The 16278-nt window shown below is 40.3% G+C and overlaps 1 protein-coding gene across 1 annotated transcript in view; it reads right to left on the bottom strand.

Moving 5' to 3' along the window:
• hecw1a (HECT, C2 and WW domain containing E3 ubiquitin protein ligase 1a) overlaps positions 1-16278 on the bottom strand; it is a 129379-nt gene that overhangs the window by 15128 nt on the left and 97973 nt on the right. The window contains exons 20-24 of the mRNA XM_088001485.1: positions 14775-14889; positions 14566-14679; positions 14329-14481; positions 13522-13620; positions 13089-13218 (exon numbers count right to left, since the gene is read on the bottom strand). Coding sequence (XP_087857611.1) covers positions 13089-13218; positions 13522-13620; positions 14329-14481; positions 14566-14679; positions 14775-14889 — 611 coding nt within the window. The remainder of the gene's footprint in view (positions 1-13088; positions 13219-13521; positions 13621-14328; positions 14482-14565; positions 14680-14774; positions 14890-16278) is intronic.

The raw sequence follows: 16278 nt of genomic DNA, 5'->3' as shown, positions 1-16278 counted from the left end.
CATTTTCAGTCATTCTCTCTCTCCATGTTTTAAAAGCTGGAGTCTGTGGCATCTTCCATAGAGTCAAAATGAGAACGGCACAGGTAACAAATCCAGTGTTCAGTACTCTGAAAGCTGCTTTATGGACACCAGAGACCACACCTCTGTCTCCCAACAGGCACAATCTTGGTGAAATAGGTATTTTACTCTTTAACCATCCCTCCAAGTATTTTATAACACTATTCCATATTGGAGAGATCAGTGGACATTTCCATAAAGCATGCAGCAATGTGCCTCTTGCTTTTTGGCATTTCCAGCATAAGTCATCTTTGCTAATACCCATCTTATGCAGTATTAATGGAGTAAGATAAAACCTGTTCAAAATTTTATATTGAGTAAATTTCCCTTTGGCCTCTCTTACATAATGCCCGCTTTTAGAAACAATAGAATCCCATGTTTCATCTTCAAAAGTGCAGTCCAAATCTCTTTCCCATACCATTTTAAGACCCTTACTTGTATTGTTTTTAACCCATGGACATATGTTATACCATTTTGATGCTTTACTAAGTAAAGGTGGAAGTTGTAAAAAACTCTATCAGATTTTTCTCGAAGTGGAGTTTTGTTATGTCCTTCAAACAATCTCTAATTTGGGGAAATGTTAATGCACAGTACTCAGCCACGCCCCTAACTCCTCCTAACCTCCAGCGGACTGAATACTGACCAGCTCTCCGTCTCACGGGTCCGAAAAGCCTCTAATTCCTGGGTATTACCGCAAATAAGAATATAGAGAACTTTTGTTTAAGCTGGGAGAGGGAAAGATTCGTCTAAGCTCTAACTACCTTCATCCAAGACGTTATGACCCGCTTCAGTCTATGATTCAGACATCGGAGTAGCCCCGCCGGTGTCCGAGCTCATAAACCACGTCTGTTCACGGTAGCTCTTTCCCTGTTATTAATGTGCACTTGTTACCGGCTTAGATAATTTTAGCGACTAGGAATAAGTCACAGGGTCATTATTTACCTGAACTAAAGAACGTACGAAGCCACCCTAATTTACTAGGACCACAAACACTGGTTTTACAATAATCAGAAGAATTAAATCTAGTTGACTCAATTAATTTAACTGTCCACAACATCAAATTAGACTTTAGTATTTTATTAGCAAGCTTAAGCAAGGGAAAAAGACATACAACATTTCAATAAAAAATTAAGAAATTAAAACTTTTAAGAATTTTTAGAAATTACTTCTACTTCTAACCCTACACTGTGTCTTAATCTAAATAGAGGCTTTGGGGGAGGCAGTATTACTCAAACCCAGATGCAGAGACGATCTTGGCAGCAGAAAATTTTAACGTCCATGGATGGAGTCCTGTCTTTGTCTTGGCAGAATCCTTTTAGAATAAATCCAAAGTTGAACTGGTGAAAATCCTCAATGAACTCAGTTCTTAATCCAAATACAATCTTTGTCTATTCCCCATGTCCACTGCAGCATCGTTGGAATCTTTTGGGTTGAGCGTGGGGCCGCAGTCAAATCAGAATCCCGGGTTGTGGGTAAACGGATCTTGTTCCTTTCTTGTGCAGCGCGTAGTCGTCCCAGGGTATCATCACGCAGCCCTCCGTTGATTCTGCATCTCCGCGTGTGCTCGACTCGGAACGCTGCGGAACAAAGAACCCCGATCCTTCTGTCTGGTGTCTTTTTATTCTTATCAGCAGCCACACACTTTCTTTCCTCACGTGCGTTTTTCCTTGACGTCAACTGCCTTTTGGTTGACCTCAACCTTCAGATGAACTCCCTTGTTTTTTAGAACTGAACTTTCTGAAGTTCTTTGTTTGCCCTCTGCACCTGTTTCCTTCATGCATCTCAAAAATCTCACTTCCTGTTTCTGCTTAGACAGATGATCTCATATCCATCCCCATCTTGGAGACATGATGTCTGTTCTAATGACCTAATGCCTTGGTCACCTCTGCTCTCCTTTCGGTTCCTCTTTTCCCCTGACCTATCACCTACCATCTACCTCCAACACAACATCAGTGACGTTTAGTTACAGTTACACATTTCACCACATTTCAAGTTCAATGTTAAAATCACATTTATAACCTTTTAGTTTCTCTGATTTAGCATTCATTTATAATTTTATAATAACCATAACTTATTAGTTACTCTTATTATAATCATGATGTGAGTTATTAGACATTTCTGAAAAGAAACCAAGAATAATCCATTATTCTAATTATTTGACACCATGTTACAGTTACTTCTTTCACCTTTAAGTACTTCCATAAGTATAAGAGTAAGTGTAAATATTCTTATAATCAAACCAACATCAACCACTGGTTAAACCAATATTAATTATTGGTTTAATCATAAGTTATTATTAATTGGGGCCTGCCATAAGCAATGCATAGGGAGAGCAGTGACTGACTTGCGAAGCAAGTCAGTCACTGCCTCCATGCATTGCATGGCAGGCACCTACTGTTCTTCACCTAATAGAATGTCTCTTTATTATAATAAATATAATTTATTATTCTTCCGTTACCATTAATGCGGCTCGTACCGCTGCGAGAAACCCCACAAAAGTGGTATCAAAACATGCGGCTCGATCCCGGCATTGGAGCTATTATTTTTATTGGGATTCTGTGTAAAAATGACGACATAAATTGAGAAAAACGAAAAAACTTGAGTCTGAGGAACTCACAGCATCACTAAGATTTCTCTCTGAAACACACACACAGGACAATGGAGGTCTGACTCCAAAACTCTGTTTAACTCCCCCTCACAGGCACAAATAGAGGCCTATTGATCTCAAAGTTGGTCATGACATAGATACACATGTCTGCTCCTGTAAAATGTTTTCAAAATTTTCCTAGGGCTTATGGTTTTTTGTCAGGGTCCTGGAGACCCCATAATATACCCCATAATTCTAGTAAGCAGTTTTTCTATATTTTCTACCGTGATTTCATTAATATCTGGATTAAGTGTTATTCCTAAATATTTCATTCCTTTTTGTAACCACTTGAAATTGAAAGTGGATAATAAGTTTACAGAGCACGCTTTTGATACAGGCATTGCCTCTGATTTATGCCAATTAATTTTATAACCTGATAATTTAGAAAAGTCATCTGTCACCTCCAACAATGTTTTAACGGAGTTGGCAGGTTCCTGATATAATACCAAAATATCATCGGCATACATAATTTGTGTTCCTCCCCCCTCCGCTCACCCCAACGATTCTAGTTTCTTCCCTAATTTTAATAGCCAATGGCTCTAGGAAAATAGTGAACAGAAGTGGACTAAGGTTGCAGCCCTGACGCGTGGATCTGGAGATACGAAAATAATTGGACAATATTCCATTGGTAAAGACAGCGGTTTTTGGGCCTGAATACAGAGTGCTAACCCACCTACAAAAATTTTCACCCAGTCCAAACTTTGACAGAACAGTGAACAAAAAACTCCACTCCACCCTGTCGAAGGCCTTTTGGGCATCAAGTGATATTCCCACTACGGGGTTTTTGTTGTCCTTATTTCCCCATAAAAGATGCAGAAGTCTTCGCATATTATCAGCTGAAGAACGATGCTTGATAAAGCCCACCTGATCTTTGTGAATAATCTGTGGTAACACAGTCTTTAATCTCGTGGCTACAATTTTTGACAGTATTTTGCAATCAACATTTATCAAACTTATGGGATGGTAATTGATTGGATCTGTAAGATCTTTATCTCTAAAACTGGCACTTATTACATTTTTATCAATAAAGACATCTGAGACTTCATTCATATCTCCTCCCAGTATAATGTGGCCTTCAAGATTGCTTATTATGGAGTGAAAAAAAAGTGGCTCTTCCTTGTTCGGGGCATATATATTACAGAGGACAACTTTCACATCATTTAAAAGTGCTTGTATGCATAGTACATGTCCCTCTGAGTCTTTAAACTCTTGTAGTTACACAAAATTAAGATTTTTGTTTATAAGAATCATAACCCCTCTGCTTTTCCTGGACACCGAATTAGGGCTGAAACGATTCCTCGAATGATTCGAGTACCTCGATTACTAAAATTCCTCGAGGAAAATTTACCTGCCTCGAAGCTTCGTTAATTTATGTTTTATTAGTTAGCGCACCGTGTTCCGGCCGGGACTTCATTTGCGTTGCGCGGAGCTCTCACTTCCGCCTCTGAGTTGTTGACAAAAGCTAAGTCTCAGCGGCATAAAGTCCAATCTTCAAGATTGGCCCGTGGGGATTTTATTGATTGATGATAATGCCCGACTTTTTATCGTTTTTGGGGAACCAATAAGCATCCTTAAAATGACTGGGGGGATGCCTGGAGTACGGCAGCATTTCTCCTCCGGGGCTGCTGGTTGAAAGCGAACGGCGGGAAGAGCGCTGAGGTGAGCGGATAGACTGAACAGGGCGGGCGGCTGAGTAGCTGATGCTTACCGTGTAAATGTAGCTTTACCGACGAACCGCACAATAAACTTCATATCCCGGTCTGAAGAAACGGGTGGCGGAGCGCATCGTAGATGGCTGGTAGATGAGTTTCTGAGTGTGACCAGTGAAGGTGTCGTAAATATCCCGTATTGCTTCCCCCCGTGTTCGTCCCCCGGTCTAACGGTTCGTCAGTCCGCTGGTCTATTTCCTCCCCTCCACCCCGTCTTACGTTCGTTCATTCGCCCTCTTCTCCCACTCCAGGCGGCATTTCCCGTATTTTCAAACCCAAAGCGTGACAGGTTAGGTGGCAAGGTGAGTTTAATTAATCTATTAAACTCACTGAAGATGAATACATAAACTAAAAGCTGGATTGTAGACATTTTTTATAAGCATATTTGTGAGCCTGCCTCTTTGTTATTAAATTCAATATAATTTCAGATTTTTCTATAACTTTTCTTCTGGTTAACTTAGAAAGTGAGCTATTATTGTTACAGGTTAGTTTTCTAAACTACAAAAAAGCAACTGTTAGGGATGCTCAAATATGAAAAATTGGACTGATATTGATATCTGATAGTAATTGATAGTAACTGATAGATATCTGATAGTAACACCGGTATTATGCCAGATTTACCAATATTTCATTTTAGAATTTTTTTTTATCCGATTACTCGATTAATCGTAAGAATAATCGATAGATTACTCGATTACTAAAATATTCGTTTACAACAGCCCTACACCGAATTGTGAAACACTTTACCAACCCAACCTCTTTTGAATTTTAAGACTTCTATTTCATTTTCAAAGTGTGTTTCTTGTATGAACGCTATATCCGTATCATGAGATTTTAAATAGTTAAGAACCTTTTTTCTTTTGACCGGTGTACCACAACCATTAATGTTCCATGTTACAATATTTATACTTAATTTACCCATTGTTCTCCAGCAAAAACAATATCAGACCTGTGTCTTGGATTCCACTACTTAGCATACATGAGCAGGTTAGTGCAGATATAACATAGATTCTTACTAGAGGTGTGCCGATCGATCGGTCACCGATCATAATCGGGCCGATTTCCGTGAAAAAGTGCATGATCGGCGATCATTGGCTCTTATTGCCGATACCGATCACTTCTCATTTCGCAGCCTGCCTGTGCAGCTGGTCTCCTTTTTCCTTCACACTGCGCAAACGCGCAGCAACAAATCCTAAGCGATGTGGAATTATAACGCACTGAATGAATGGGGAAGTTTGCGTGTTGCGGCGGAAAATTGAAGCACGTGGGGTGAAGCAGGTCAAAATGCATCAACACAACGAATCTAATATGGCATAAAAACAATGCCATACTTGACGGAGTTTGGCTACATCGAGGCTCACTGCAGTAAAAAAGACATATGGAGGATCAAATAGCAGGTAAAACAGCGCACAGCTACAAACACTCACCCGGATTAGCATGACGGTCAGAAAGCTAAACAAATAACCTGGAAAATTATTTAAATCTTCGAGCTGCGATGTAAGACGCTGGTTCTAATCTCGTTGTTGAACCGCTGCTACTATTTCACAGACGGAGCTTCGCTTCTGCTCCATCTGGTAGTGACTCTCACACCGAACCTGCTTAAAGCTGCAGCATCTAACTTTAAAAAAAAATACATTTTACATACGTATTAAAACTTTCGCTGTCCTAACATGAGACAGATAATCTCTGACAAAATAATCGATCTCCTCCCTGTTCTGCATAATTACTCCGCTCAGTGAGAAACTTCCCGTTGTGGTTCCGCCGTCTTCTGCACTCTCAATGTGCTCCGTACAAAACTTTCTGCCTCCTTTGCATCCGTAAAGCTGAGCCGTTTTCCTCTCCATGTAAACCTGAGTATGGCCGGATGCGCCAGCGTGTGCTTCACCCGCTGTTGCCATAACCGTTTCATCACTGTGGAAAACATTTTGCGACCTGAGTGAAGTTGGCCCCCCCACCTTCTTCAAATCAGACAAAATTGGTGTCAAACGTTTATGCTGGTTTGTGCAGCAAAAATTTTCGTTTGTGCCGCTATCATTTTAAAGATATAAAGAAATGTTTCTAGAGGTCATCCAAGGTCAACCAGCCCCCCCACCTTCTTCAAATCAGGCAAAATGGGTGTCAATCAACTCGGCTACGTTTGTGCTGGTTTGTGCAGCAAAAATTTTCGTTTGTGCTGCTTTGGCTTTGAAGATATTAATGAAAGTGTAAAGGTCAAAAGGTCAACCAGCCCCCCCACTTTCTTCAAATCGGACAAAATTGGTGTCAAACCTTTGTGCTGGTTTGTGCAGCAAAAATTTTCGTTTGTGCCGCTATCATTTTAAAGATATAAAGAGATGTTTCTAGAGGTCATCCAAGGTCAACCAGCCCCCCCACCTTCTTCAAATCAGGCAAAATGGGTGTCAATCAACTCGGCTACGTTTGTGCTGGTTTGTGCAGCAAAAATTTTCGTTTGTGCTACTTTGGCTTTGAAGATATTAATGAAAGTGTAAAGGTCAAAAGGTCAACCAGCCCCCCCACTTTCTTCAAATCAGACAAAATGGGTGTCAATCAACCTGATTATTTTTGTGCTGTTTTGCTATGGCTTTGAAGATAAAAATTTAAATTTAAACTTTTTGATGTCAATGGTTTGCTTTGAAAACATTATTGAAACCTTAAATCAGGGAAGCTTCACTTATTTCATTATAACAAACTCATGATCACAATTGTTTACAAGTGACTTATTTATCTTGATTATCTGGCTTTACAATTCATAGCACATAATATTCAACAACATTCTACAATAAAAGATTAATTTGTTTAAAGAACACTACATTAAACCTTTATGTTTTATGTCACCAAGCACTGAAAGTTGCCCTTCTGATACAATAAATGGTATTTTTGGTGTTATCCATGTTGAAAGACCTTTATCAACTAACATAACGCCCTGTCATCTTAGTATTATGTTCAGAGAAAAAGAAGTGTTGATGATTGCTCTTGATCATAACATTAAGCTCAAAATGGCTGAGTAGATGCCAAGCACATGTTTGGTTTTATTCTTATTTTTTGTATTTCAAATGTACAGTTTGTCTAATAGCACCCTCTAGTGATCAGAAGCTACGATACAGGTCACCGAGATTGTTTTGAGAGGTGTTGTACCCATACACATAATATAAGAGTAGGGTAGGGTTAGACCCTATTAATCATTATTTATTTGCGTCATTATTAATCATTTTTATTTGTGTTTGTATAGTCATATGAATATGTATTGCTATTACTAAATAATTTATTAAATAAATTATGAACGGCTGTGTGGTTTGTAAAATGCTCATAATGCATCAACATCAGAATATTCTATTCCTATTCTATTGTTTTCCCCAATAAGCATATTTAAATAGGCTGAACTATGTATCAATGGAAATAAAAAAATATTTAAAAAATACAATTGTTTATAAATGTAGCTTTGATAGATGTTTGAATAAGGTTTCCAGCAACAAAAAAGTGTGTTATGATTGATTAAATACATTATGTTATGTGCCTGCCAGACACATAACGCTGAGTGGAGTGGAGTACCGCTCCAAGATGGCTGCCCTAAATCTTGTCAGCGGCAATAGGCGAGAGCGGTCCATGAGGGTCTATTCTTATATTATGTCTATGGTTGTACCTACCTGTTCATTCTAAATAAGACCTAGTATGAAATGAATTTCTTCCAGGTTCAAATTTAATTATTCATGTTCATAGGTTAGCAACTTATATTTAAATGAAATTCACAGTTTCACCATGAACAGGTGTTCATTGACCTTGGATGACCTCTAGAAACTTTTCTTTTAATATCTTCAAAGCCAAAGCAGCACAAACAAAAATTTTTGCTGCACAAACCAGCACAAACGTAGCCGAGTTGATTGACCCCCATTTTGCCTGATTTGAAGAAGGTGGGGGGGCTGGTTGACCTTGGATGATCTCTAGAAACATCTCTTTATATCTTTAAAATGATAGCGGCACAAACGAAAATTTTTGCTGCACAAACCAGCACAAACGTAGCTGAGTTGATTGACACCCATTTTGCCTGATTTGAAGAAGGTGGGGGGGCTGGTTGACCTTGGATGACCTCTAGAAACATCTCTTTATATCTTTAAAATGATAGCGGCACAAACGAAAATTTTTGCTGCACAAACATAGCACAAACGTTTGACACCAATTTTGTCCGATTTGAAGAAAGTGGGGGGGCTGGTTGACCTTTTGACCTTTACACTTTCATTAATATCTTCAAAGCCAAAGCAGCACAAACTAAAATTTTTGCTGCACAAACCAGCACAAACATAGCCGAGTTGATTGACACCCATTTTGCCTGATTTGAAGAAGGTGGGGGGGCTGGTTGACCTTGGATGACCTCTAGAAACATCTCTTTATATCTTTAAAATGATAGCGGCAGAAACGAAAATTTTTGCTGCACAAACGTAGCACAAACGTTTGACACCAATTTTGTCTGATTTGAAGAAGGTGGGGGGGCCAACTTCACTCAGGTCATTTTGCGCCGTGCTGAGCGCTCCTTGGTCATGTCCTCAAACAGTGATAGACGACAGCCATCCCATAGTATCCCCTTCTTCTTCTTAGCAGCAGCCAGGACATTCTCTCGGGCAGTATATTTGAGAAATCTCACCAATATGATGCGCGGAGGCTGGTTGGGATCCGGGCGGGGACCTGGGCTTCTGTGGCAGCGCTCAATCTCATAGTCATCTCCATTCAACTCTAGACCATCACAAAGTATTTTCTGCACATATTTAGCTAGTGGCATTCCAACCTCCTTCCCCTCTTTCAGACCAACAAGTCTAATGTTTTTACGACGGGCTCTGTTTTCTTGGTCATCAATTCTCTCATAAAGTTGTTCAACTGTTTTGGTTAGCTTCACGTTATTTCTTGCTAGGTTAGCTACAGTGTCCTCCACATCAGAAATGCGTCTCTCAGCTTCAATTAGCCTTGTTTTAATTGCACTCACGGAGTTCTTGAGTTCTGTTGTGTCCGATTTGATCAGAGCCACATCTCCATTTAACGTCACCTTGGCAATCTCTGCAAACAGACCATTTATGTCTGTTACTTGGCTGTCTTCTTGGCTAGCAGTATTAGCTGAGTTAGCTCCTCTGGTAGCAACAGCGGGTAGGCGCGTCTGCACATCGTTTTCTTTCATTTGCCGTCGTCATATTTCGGTCAGATTGCTCAAATGTAGTGAGCGTGCACCCAAGCTTCAAGTAGGGTGTTGGTAGGATTTTTCAGAAGTCCGGATTGCTTTATGTGTAGTTGCACATTGCTTTTGCCTGTTGCACATGGGGAAAGACATTTCAGTAATCTAAAACTAATAGAAATAAAATGTAAGACACCTACTTGCATCCTGGATGTGGACTGTTGGATGTAAAATTCATGAGCAGTAAATATTGTGCTAGTATCAGTATTGGACCACAAAGCAAGGCGGTTGCAAGCCTTTAAAATTGTGACGCTTTTTATGGGTCAAAAAGACTCAAAAAATGGGGTATATGCCACGAGAGGTGGTGACGTATTTCCGTTTGAATTTATTCCACATAGGTTGGTTCCGGGTCCTGCTTGCTCCTATTGTTCTTGGCCGAAACTGCAAGATCTGTACCATGAAAAAGACGCAAAACTTAAAATATCTGTGAGCTGCTGGTACAATGACAGTTTTGTGGTGTGCCGTTGTTTCCAGTAATTAGTCGGTACCATCCAGTGCTTAGTTTTTTTCATTTTCCAGCTGATATCAAGGCGACAGCGGACTGTAGCCAAAACTTAGCCACTACAGCTAACACGCGGTTTGTAGCTGCCTGCTATTTCAAAGCTTGAGGATATTGAAGATCCAGCGTCAGAAATGGGAAGATGGGGGATATAAAGGGAGTTGTACGTGGTTCGTTTAGGGGAATAATTTGTTAGAGGAAAATAATGCTGGAGGAAATCCACTGCAACGGGAACAGGCTGAGAACAGAGGCAGCGATTCGGCACAAGGTAAGTCAATACGTGTGTGTTGATGTGCGTTTATGTTATATGGAGTATGAAATTATTTTTAGGCAACTCCTTAGTTTTTGTTTATGTGACAATTATATAAAATACATTTAACATGCAGTCGGAGCGATACCGAGCACGGTAATTTAAAAACAGCCGAGAGCAGCAATGCTCCAAACCACACAAGAAGTCAGTCAGATTAAGGTCCAAAACCTTCGCTTTACAGCCGTTTAAGTGGCACCGACCCACATAAAAAACCCACAGAACAAATGGTGCAAATCACGTATTTCCCGAATCCCGAATATATGATTATCTACCTTTGCTGTTTCATAATTATTATCCACGTTAGAGTGAATTTTTCCACTTGACTGCTATAATCTGTTCTTGCGTTACACAACGCAATTTCTCTTTTTTTCCCTCTGAGATTCTGCTTAGAAAATGAGGTTATGAAGTTACATCCTCCCGCTGCTTTTTGTTTTTAAAATGGTTAACGGTTACTGTGGGCAAATCCAGCAAGGACCAAGTGAAAAACTCCATCTCTAACACAGAGTGACCTGTGCACCGGAAGCAGGCTATGTGGAAAAAAAATGCGGAAGTGCTAAAACGGAAGTCCGTGGCATATACCCTATTGTAACAGCAGCTGCGCAGGGGGGCCAATCAAATTTTTTGTCAGGGGGCACAAGATTTCTGGCGGCGCCCCTGCTGGAATGGCGACTGCAGGGAAGGGCAACTGGTACCGGAATTTTCCATCATCCACCGCACTATTGTTACAAGCATAGTGTGCATGAAGTCAGTGTAGCACCGAATGTCAGCCATGACGAGGAACGGTGGGCGGGACTTCCTTTAGAGGTCTGCTCACCCTGTGGGCCGCACTAATATTATACTTTCATATCACGGTGGGGGCCACCACCATTCTCGCGGTCCTACGGGCCACGAGAATGTGACCTCTGGCTTAAGGTAGAGCAGGGGTCCCCAAACTTTTTCCTGCGAGGGCCACATAGCTGTTCCTTTCTCTGGTCGGGGGCCGGTCTTAGGTTTTTGGAGAAAGAAACTTAGAAAAGTCTTATCTACGGGGGGGGGGCGACGACACATTCGCGCTTTTAGATAGATTTTTACCCAGAATGCAAATGGAAAAAACCGTGAGTGAAACGGTGACTGGGACTGACTGGTATATATTCCATTGAGGGAAAGTAAGTTTCACATCTGCTCAAGAACCCCCCTGGTGGTTGAAGAAAAATCCACATATAAACCAGAAAATACAATATATGAAAAAAAAAAAAAAAAACACTGGATGTTCTCTGGTATGAGGAGGCGGGCCGGATCCGGCATTGTTCAGGGGGCCGGACCAAACGACGTGGCCGCGGGCCGTAGTTTGGGGACCCCTGAGGTAGAGGCTCAACCTCTAGAGGGTGTGTTTTTCCCACTGAAACAATTTACTTTGTTGATTCTAGTTTTTTATATAGTAAAAAGATGATTTTGTAATTTACCATTTTATCACTTACTAGTCAACATAAATGGGTTCCGTTAGTGTGCAGTTGGTCCTACCCCATGTAGTGAGCTTTTCCATTATGTGCTCTGTTCCTCGCAATTGTGGGCAGGACATGAGCAGCAGAAGCTGTGGTCAACTCTCTGCTGATGTTTGCAGACACTCGGTAATGTAGAACCTTGAGGTTCTGGTTCAGATGGACTAAAACAAATCCAGATATTGCATTTTGCCTTATAAAAATTAATTGCTGGCCCAAACATAATGATAAAAGCTCAGATCAGTTGATTATTTTTACTATGCATATAATTACGGTCTGGCACTTTATTTTTTTAAATGTGCAACCTTTTGGATTTTGGTAATGCAGTCAAAAGATAGCAACCAATAACAAAGTTTAGCCATGCATAAACTTTATTATTTTTTAATTCATATGTTAATATTATCCCTGCAACAGACTGGCAACCTGTCCAGGGTGTACCCCACCTCTCGTCCGGAATGTTAGCTGGAGATAGGCACCAGCAACCCTCCCGGCCTCACTAAGGGACAAGGGTATATAGAAAATGGATGGATGGATGGAAGTTAATATTTAGTTCCAGTGTTTCACACTGTTGACACAAAACAGTCAGAAAACTGACCAAATCTGCAGTGTTTCTCTCTTCTTTATTACTGTCCATATTAAGAGATGCTTGCCAGATTGCAGCGCTGCTAATTCAGTCATTCTACTGCAATTGTTACAGTATGTGTTCCCACCGGTGCTCCTGATTAAACTCATAAATAAACTCCACACTGAGCAGCTCTCTGATAGACGGCACGTCCGTAGTCCACAGCTAAATGTTTGCCATTTTCAGTGACATAAATCACGAGCCAGCCAGTCAGTCAGTGCGGTCAGCTGTTAATCAAATGGTTTTGGTGCCGTACCCTGCTCTGTGCTGTTAGTTCTACTCCTAAAGTAGGTATGAAAATCAGAGAACAGCCGGGCTGAGCCTCGCCAGATTTGCTAATGGAAAATTAATCGGACTGAGACTTAACTGTTTAGAGGTGGGCTAGTGGAAAAGTGTCTCAAGTGAGTACAACCTTTCCATGCACACCAAGTTCATCTAAATTCATTAAACTAAGAAAATGACTTGATTAGCATGTCTGATTACAGATGTATATCTTTAAGAAGGTTGTTTACATAATACATTTTAGTTGATGCTGGCAGATGTGTTCTAACCTGACCAAAAACTTCCTCATTCACAGTGAAAGTGAGGTCCAAGATATCAGTGATGTCATTGTCTTTCATCCACTGGAGAGACTGGTGGAACTCCTCATCCAGGTACTCCAGATCAGACAGGTCTGTGGGCCTGCAAGACACACACAGCTCAATCTGACAGTCCACACTGCTGCAATGGGCTATCTGCATTACATACATGTGTGGTCTTGGAAAGAAGGGAAGTTCAAATGAGGAACATTTTCAGCTTTCCACAGCTTCTTTAATAAATACTTAAGCTCTAATAGATAGTAAATTAAAAAACTGACATGTATCACTTTGTCAAATTCCAAATCTACCATGAGGAATTGCTACAACTCCAAAAATGGGAATTTTTTCATATATATTTTATTTTGGTACATGTTGAATCAAAATGACACATGGATGTTGTACTGACAGTCTGAGCAGAGCCTTGTAGAAGGGTCTGGTGAAGAAGGCATCCAGCAGGTACTGGTGGATCAGAGCCAGGCCCAGAATACGGCCACTGAAACGGAACCTGAACCAGACACATTAGATGAAATGAAAAAGTTTTTGTATCCAGATAATTATAATTTGATAGTATAAAGAAGGGAAGTTACAAAGTAAAACACCAACATCACATCTGACTGGTCATGCATGTGTTGTATAGAGGACCGTCATTCAATGTTTACCTTCAAATGTTTTCACATTTTGTTGTGTTACAACCACAAAGTCGTAATGGATTTCATCGCAATTTTATGTGAGAGACCAACGTAAAGTAGTGCAGCAGTTTGGAGTGGAACGTTAATGATGCGTGATACTGCTTTGTGTCGCATGAACCAAAATCCAAATAATATTTGCAAAAAACAATAAAGTAGATCTGTTTGAACATTAAATATGTTGTCTTTGTAGTAAATTCAATAGAATATTGGTTGAAAAGTATTTGCAAATCATCATATTCTGTTTTTATTTTTACACAATGTTCCAACTTCATAGGAATAGGTTTTGCACCAAGACAGGACACGGTATTAAAAAAGGAGTACAGTTTGGGGTTTATGAATGCTTGTGTAATTTATTCATAATGTTTAAAAACTATTTAAAATTTTTATTCTACTTCATAATTATGTACTACTTTGTTTTGCCACATTAGACCTTGAATGCTTTTGCATAGTAGATTATTGGTGTTAGTAACAGTTAGTGAAGGTTTTTAGTTACCTAAATCCCAATTTATTAAAGCTCTACTTACCATTCTAGATGGTTCTCAACAAAAGCTGACATGGGGCTGATCTGAACGGTGTATGTGTCATTGGCTGAGTATTCGAACAGACCGTAGTATGGATTAAAGAGCTCCTGGGAGAGCAGGAAGAAGAATTCCCTGGATGGACCACTGTAATCTAATCTAAAGATGACAAGATAAAGACCATCCTCATATTCAGTTCAGAAACATACACAGAGATGCATGGAGTGGCGAAGCAACGTGTACCCTTCTTCCCCTAAAAAGGTGACGTAGAGTTTGTTCCTCTGCAGCTCTTTGCGTGAATATGCCATCACTTGGTTGAAGGTTCCCTCCAGCAGGTGTTCTCTTCGTATCAGCAGTCTTTGGGAACACACCAAACACAGCACTTCCTTTGATCCCATTGCATTTCAGCTTCAGTTTGAGGTCACAACAAGGTGATGAGTGCTTGTTCTTACTTGATCTTGCCCGGCCCCTGACCGTAGCCTTTGGCCTCTAGTTTGCGGTAGAAGTTTCGCAGCTTGGCTTCAAAATCTCTGCGATAAGGAGCTGGGGCCCTGGCTCTCTGCAGACCTGCATTTGTACACATGAAACAAAACCTCTCTTAAAGAATAATTTAGGATTTCCAGGCTTTGATGTACATACCACATTCCTCATAACAACACCTCCCATTACTGGCTATTTTAGCTCAGCCAGTAATTCTCTGTATTTAGTTCACAGATCTGATGTAGAAATGACTGACTACTGTGCTTTATTGATACCAACCTGAAGAGATTATTTCCCAGAAGCTCTAAATAACCAAACTCCATCATGCATCAGAGAGCTGATTGGTCCATATGTTCCTAACAGCTTTTTGCTATCATACTGCAGGTTTACTGCTGGTTCCCAGAGCTTCTAAAAGTAGAATGGGAGGCAGATCCTTCAGTTATCAGGCTCCTCTCCTGTGGAATCAGATCCCAGTTTGAGGTTGCAAGCTCAACAACGAGCACATTCATCCCTTTACTGGCACAGGGATGGGAAACAGCCTCCACAAGCCGCTAAGATAGACCATGTTCTACCAGAACCGGGCCTAACCGGTTCTTCTAGGAGAACACAACTCAAATGAAAGACAACACTTTAGAATCTCTTGGATGCACAGGCTAACAGTCAGTATTACATACAGAATATGTATTTGTCTTTCAGGTCCCATATGAAGCTTTTACCTCTTGTTAGCCTACTGATTAGTGGTTTGCTAAAGATCCACATCTGTTCAGTCCTAATCCTTTGAGTTAACTTTTGCATTTTCAATGAGGAAATACTCTTAATTCCAACATGAATGTTTTATATATTTGAATATTTTTATTGGTTTTCAACAAAGTAGATTACTAACCCAAACATTCAAATCCACACATCCGTTACAGAACATTAAAAAAAAAAAGGGAAGGTTGACTTAGTTAATTTCATGCTGGATTGACTGATTGGCTGGAAGTCCCTCAATGTGACACAAGAATGGCCGCCATACTTTGTAAAATTTGTCTGCAGAACCCTGCACAGCATATCTCAGTTGTTCAACTTTGAGATTTGAAAACAAGTCCTTAATCCATTGTTTATAGGAGGGAGGTGCCTCTTTTTTCCATGATAGAAGTATGAGTCGACGGGCAACCAATGTGGAAAAGGCTACAGCTGAAGCTTGTCGGGTGGACACACAACATGTCCGAGGAACAACCTCAAATATTGCAGAAAGAGGATTCGGCGGAATATTAATATTCCACGATTTCGACAGGGTCTTAAAGATAGCTCTCCAGAAGGTCTGCAGTTTTTGGCATTCCCAAAACATATGACCAAGAGTGCCTTTCTCGCTTTTACATCTTGGACACGCTTCATCCAATCCTGGAAACAACTTTACGAGTTTACTATTTGACAAATGAAGTCTATGAACCACCTTAAATTGTATTAAACCATGTCTGATACATATTGATGAAT

This window comes from Poecilia mexicana, unplaced genomic scaffold (genome assembly GCF_051168715.1).
Source record: "Poecilia mexicana isolate PSO_F unplaced genomic scaffold, ASM5116871v1 scaffold_20, whole genome shotgun sequence".
NCBI lineage: Eukaryota > Metazoa > Chordata > Actinopteri > Cyprinodontiformes > Poeciliidae > Poecilia > Poecilia mexicana.
This window is presented reverse-complemented; position numbering and strand designations above follow the sequence as displayed.